General features: G+C 49.8%; 1 protein-coding gene across 1 annotated transcript in view; it reads left to right on the top strand.

Moving 5' to 3' along the window:
• The first annotated feature begins 1091 nt into the window (after window positions 1–1091).
• The window catches only part of LOC143283482 (neuromedin U receptor homolog nmur-2-like), a 204794-nt gene continuing 200898 nt past the window's right edge, over window positions 1092–4987 (top strand). The window contains exons 1-2 of the mRNA XM_076589723.1: window positions 1092–1104; window positions 3424–3518. Coding sequence (XP_076445838.1) covers window positions 1092–1104; window positions 3424–3518 — 108 coding nt within the window. The remainder of the gene's footprint in view (window positions 1105–3423; window positions 3519–4987) is intronic.

A 4987-nucleotide genomic window follows, 5' to 3' on the forward strand; every position in this document is an offset into this window, starting at 1 on the left:
ATACCCCCTGTTGTCTCGGGTTTGGCACAGGAAGGCGGGGCCCGGCCCCAAGTTCTCTCCTTGCCGGTTTTTAATATTCCCCAACCAAAGTCAGGAGGAATAATGCTGTTTTGTGTTTTATGATACTGTTTGCAAAAGTATTACTTATGTTTATGTAAAATCGAGGACAGCTTTCCACAAATATCAGGTTCTTTTTTTAATTTAAAAAAAAAAAATTAAAAACTCGATATAGAATTGAAGAATATAATGCATATATTAACGTTAAGTATGCCATTTTCTCTGCCTGATGGCTGTCTTACAAATTATTGATCACAAATGATTAGAATGAAAATTAACCACCCATATTTATTTTCTTTTTATTGATATTCGTAAGGAATGAGTGTGATGTTCACTTACCTTACTGTGAACATACTCTAAGATACTTAACTGACAGTTTGTATTCCTTAACAGCTTGTGTAAGATCTTAAGAAATGAATGATAATACTCCATGATGATAACCAACCTATGTATAATCCAGCTGCTTGGCTGTTTCTGTCTGTCAGTCTATTTGTGTTCCCCCCCACCCCCACCCCTGTTTTTTCTTTCTTTATAAAAGTCCATTAAGATGTTTTGTTGTAAAATGTCAACCTATCAAAATGGAATTTAGAAAATGTTTAAAAAGAAAAAAGAAAAAAAAGTGAGAAGGAGTAAAGTGCCTTTTCCAAGGACACAAATCATGGCGAAACGGGGTATTGAACCCTGATCATTGATTGACATGGACAGACATCTTTACTCTTGATGCTTGTCTGTCTGTGTTGGGGTCTGACTGTACACAGCACATCTCTGTCATTACCGGTTGCAGCATCCTATTTTTTTTTTTTTTGGTACCCCTATTGATCAAAATAATCTGGGATGTCCATGTAGACTTAGCTGGAATTACCCTCCCACCCCCACCCCCCTCCCCAAGTAAAAGCTAGCCCGGAACGACACCTTTTCATTTTTCAATAGCTTGTTTAAAACCCGTAGGAAGATTAGTAGTTAGATTCTAGCTTGGTAGGCTATGGTTGGTGGTCGATTTTGACTAGCCACTAATGATCCCTTGGGGTAAACTAATGAGGGCGGGAGGTATGGGGAGGAGGAGTGGATCTCAAGATCCGAAGCACATTGTTCTTGTTCTTGTTCTTCTCGTTGTTTCTGTCCTTCTTCTTCTCCTTCTTCTTCTTCTATCCCCCGTAGTCTCAAGGCCGTCGGGCTTATCTGACAACCAGTTCTGTCCGTTTCTCCCTGTCCATTGTGTTTCTGTTTCTCAGGGCGTCACTCAGTCTCAGGCCTGTCCATTCTGGGATATTTTCTTATTTTGTATTTGTGCTTCTTTTTATCACAACAGATTTCTCTATGTGAAATTCGGGTTGCTCTCCCTTAGGAAGAGCGCGTTGCTACACTACAGCGCCCCCCCCCCTTTTTGTGTGTATTTTTTCCTGCGTGCAGTTCTATTTGTTTTCCCCATCGAAGTGAATTTTTCTACGGAATTTTGCCAGGAACAACCCTTTTGTTGCCGTGGGTTCTTTTCCGTGCGCTAATTGCATGCTGCACACGGAACCTCGGTTTATTGTCTCATCTGAATGACTAGCGTCCAGACCCCACCAATCAAGGTCTAGTGGAGGTGGGAGAAAATATCGGCGGCTGAGCCGTGATTCGAACCAGCGAGCTCAGATTCTCTCGCTTCCTAGGCGGACGCGTTACCTCTAGGCCATCACTCCACTGTGTGCCTCCTCACGTAAATTGTTCTGCCTGCCGCTCCTTCTCCTCCCTCCCACTGCACCGTGCATTGCAGGATTGTCGTGACCAGTCTTGCGGATCGTCAGGCGTGTTCATACCACTTCAACTGAAGTCCAGGTTATGGGCCAGCAAAATCCAATGACGTCCTTCAGGATGGACATAAATCAAGCGTTCCGCATTCTGAAAGAAATCTTGATGTTTCCAGCATGGATGTCCACAAAGATTTTAGATTTATGTTGTTGGTTTTTTTTTTATTCTTCTCAAGACTGCACAGTAAAAGCAACAGCACAGCATAGCATAGCACAGTACAGCACAGCACAGTACAGCACAGCACAGCACAGCACAGAACAGCACATCACAGCACAGCACAGTACAGCGCAGTACATCACAGAACAGCACAGCACAGTACAACACAGTACAGCACAGCATGGCACAGTACAGCACAGCACAGTACAACACAACACAATACAGCACATCACAGCGCAGCACAGTACAGCACAACACAGCACATCACAGTACAGCACAGTACAGCACGGAACAGCACAGCACAGAACAACACAGCACAGCACAGTACAGCACAGTACATTACAGAACAGCACAGCACAAGACAGCAAAGCACAGCACAGTACAGTACGGCACAGAACAGCACAGCACAGTACAACACAGCACAGCACAGAACAGAACAGCACAGCACAGAACAGAACAGCATAGCACAGTACAGCACAGAACAGAACAGCACCGCACAAAACAGCACAGTACAGTACAACACAGCACAGCACAGCACACGCACAGCACAGCACAGCACGGCACAGCACAGCACAGATCAGCACAGAACAACACTTTGCTTGCCTGCCTCCCTGCCTGCTTGCTTGCTTGTAAGTGTGTCTGTGTGTCTGTATGCGTGTCCGTCCCTGCTGCATTGTCCAGTACCTGTCTGCTAATGATGCGTTATTGTCCAGCGGTCTTGGATGGGGATGAAGCCATGGCTTTTCTCCTTGTAAACGTTGGGATCATTGTCGCTGCTACATTGCCGGTCCCTATTACTTGATAAACTGTGAGTCAGGGAATCTGTGCGTGCAAGCGTGTGTGTGTGTGTGTGTGTGTGTGTGTGTGTGTGTGTGTGTGTGTGTGTGTGCGGGTGGGTAGGTGTGTGTGTGTGTGTGTGGGTAGGTGGGTGTGTCCTCGCACATGTGTTTGCTTGTACATACACGTTCTTGTTCGTGAATGTGCGGCACCCATCTCTGTGCATGTGCGTCTTTCCACCTCCCCCACCCTTCTCCACCCACCCTCTCTTCCCTTTCTCTCTCCCTCTTTCTCTCCCTCTCTCCTCCCCATCTCTCTGTCAGTCTGTCTCTGTCTGTCTCCCTCCCTCCCCATCTGTCTGTCAGTCTGTCTCCTTCCCCATCTCTCTGTCTGTCAGTCTGTATCTGTTTCCCTCCCCATCTCTCTGTCAGTCTGTCTCTGTCTCCCTCCCTATCTCTTGGTCTGTCTGTCTCTGTCTCACTCCAAACATGCAGTTGTCCTTCTTCACATCTCCCCAACGCTAACTTCCACAACCACTACCACCACCACCTCCATGCCCCACACTCTCTCTCTCTTCCTCCTCCCCACCCCCACATTCATTCTGACACTCCACCCACTCCAATCTTCTCCTGCACCACACAGTCCCCAGAACCTACTCCAAAGACCCTGAAGACCCTGAGGACTTCAAAGGTTCCCCATCCAACCCGTCACCCCACTATCCCCCAACAAATGGGACAGTCAGGCAGACAGTCCTCAGGAAACGAAGCGATAGTGAGTCAGAGGGCTGACTGATGATCAACGCTGACTGAAGAGGTTGTGGGAGAGAGATGAGGTACGGGAAGGGGGTAAGGGAGTATTGTAAAATGAAGAAAATAATTATCATGTATGTGTTGTGATTTCCACAAGGGTCAGGGGAAGTTTCGAGGCACTGTGTGTGTGTGTGGGGGAGAGAGAGAGGTGTGAGAGAGTGAGTGGGGGAGAAAGAGGTGTGTGAGAGAGAGGAGGGGTGAGAGAGGTGTGAGAGAGAGAGGAGGGGAGAGAGAGGTGAGAGAGAGAGAGGGAGAGAGAGAGAGTGTGTCCAAGCTCATGTGTTTGTATGTTTGTATGTACTTGCTCGTGAATGTACAGCACACATCCTTGCTCCCTTCCCTTGCTCTCTCTCTCACACCTCTCTCTCCCCTCACCTCTCTCTCTTCTCTCTCCCCCCCACTCTCTCTCACACACCTCTCTCTCCCCCACTCTCTCTCTCACACCCCTCTCTCCCCTCCTCTCTCTCTCACACCTCTCTCTCCCCTCCTCTCTCTCTCACACCTCTCTCTCCCCTCCTCTCTCTCACACCTCTCTCTCCCCACTCTCTCTCTCACACCTCTCTCTCCCCCACTTTCTCTCTCACTCCCCTCTCCCCACACTCTCTCTCTCACACACCTCTCTCTCCCCCACTCTCTCTCGCACACCTCTCTCTCCCCCACTCTCTCTCTCACACCCCTCTCTCCCCTCCTCTCTCTCTCTGACACCCCTCTCTCCCCTCCTGTCTCTCACACCTCTCTCTCCCCACTCTCTCTCTCACACCCCTCTCTCCCCCACTCTCTCTCTCACACCCCTCTCTCCCCTCCTCTCTCTCCCCCACTCTCTCTCACACCCCTCTCTCCCCCACTCTCTCTCTCACACCCCTCTCTCTCCCCCACTCTCTCTCTCACACCCCTCTCTCCCCTCCTCTCTCTCTCTGACACCCCTCTCTCCCCTCCTCTCTCTCTCACACCCCTCTCTCCCCTCCTGTCTCTCACACCTCTCTCTCCCCACTCTCTCTCTCACACCCCTCTCTCCCCCACTCTCTCTCTCACACCCCTCTCTCCCCTCCTCTCTCTCCCCCACTCTCTCTCACACCCCTCTCTCCCCCACTCTCTCTCTCACACCCCTCTCTCTCCCCCACTCTCTCTCTCACACCCCTCTCTCCCCTCCTCTCTCTCTCCCACTCTCTCTCACACCCGTCTCTCCCCCACTCTCTCTCTCACAGACCACTCTCTCCCCCACTCTCTCTCTCTCACCCCTCTCTCCCCACTCTCTCTCTCTCACACCCCTCTCTCCCCTCCTCTCTCTCTCTCACACCCCTCTCTCCCCTCCTCTCTCTCCCCCACTCTCTCACACCCCTCTCTCCCCCACTCTCTCTCTCACACCACTCTCTCTCCCCCACTCTCTCTCTCACACC

This window comes from Babylonia areolata, chromosome 6 (assembly GCF_041734735.1).
Source record: "Babylonia areolata isolate BAREFJ2019XMU chromosome 6, ASM4173473v1, whole genome shotgun sequence".
NCBI classification, from domain to species: Eukaryota; Metazoa; Mollusca; class Gastropoda; order Neogastropoda; family Buccinidae; genus Babylonia; species Babylonia areolata.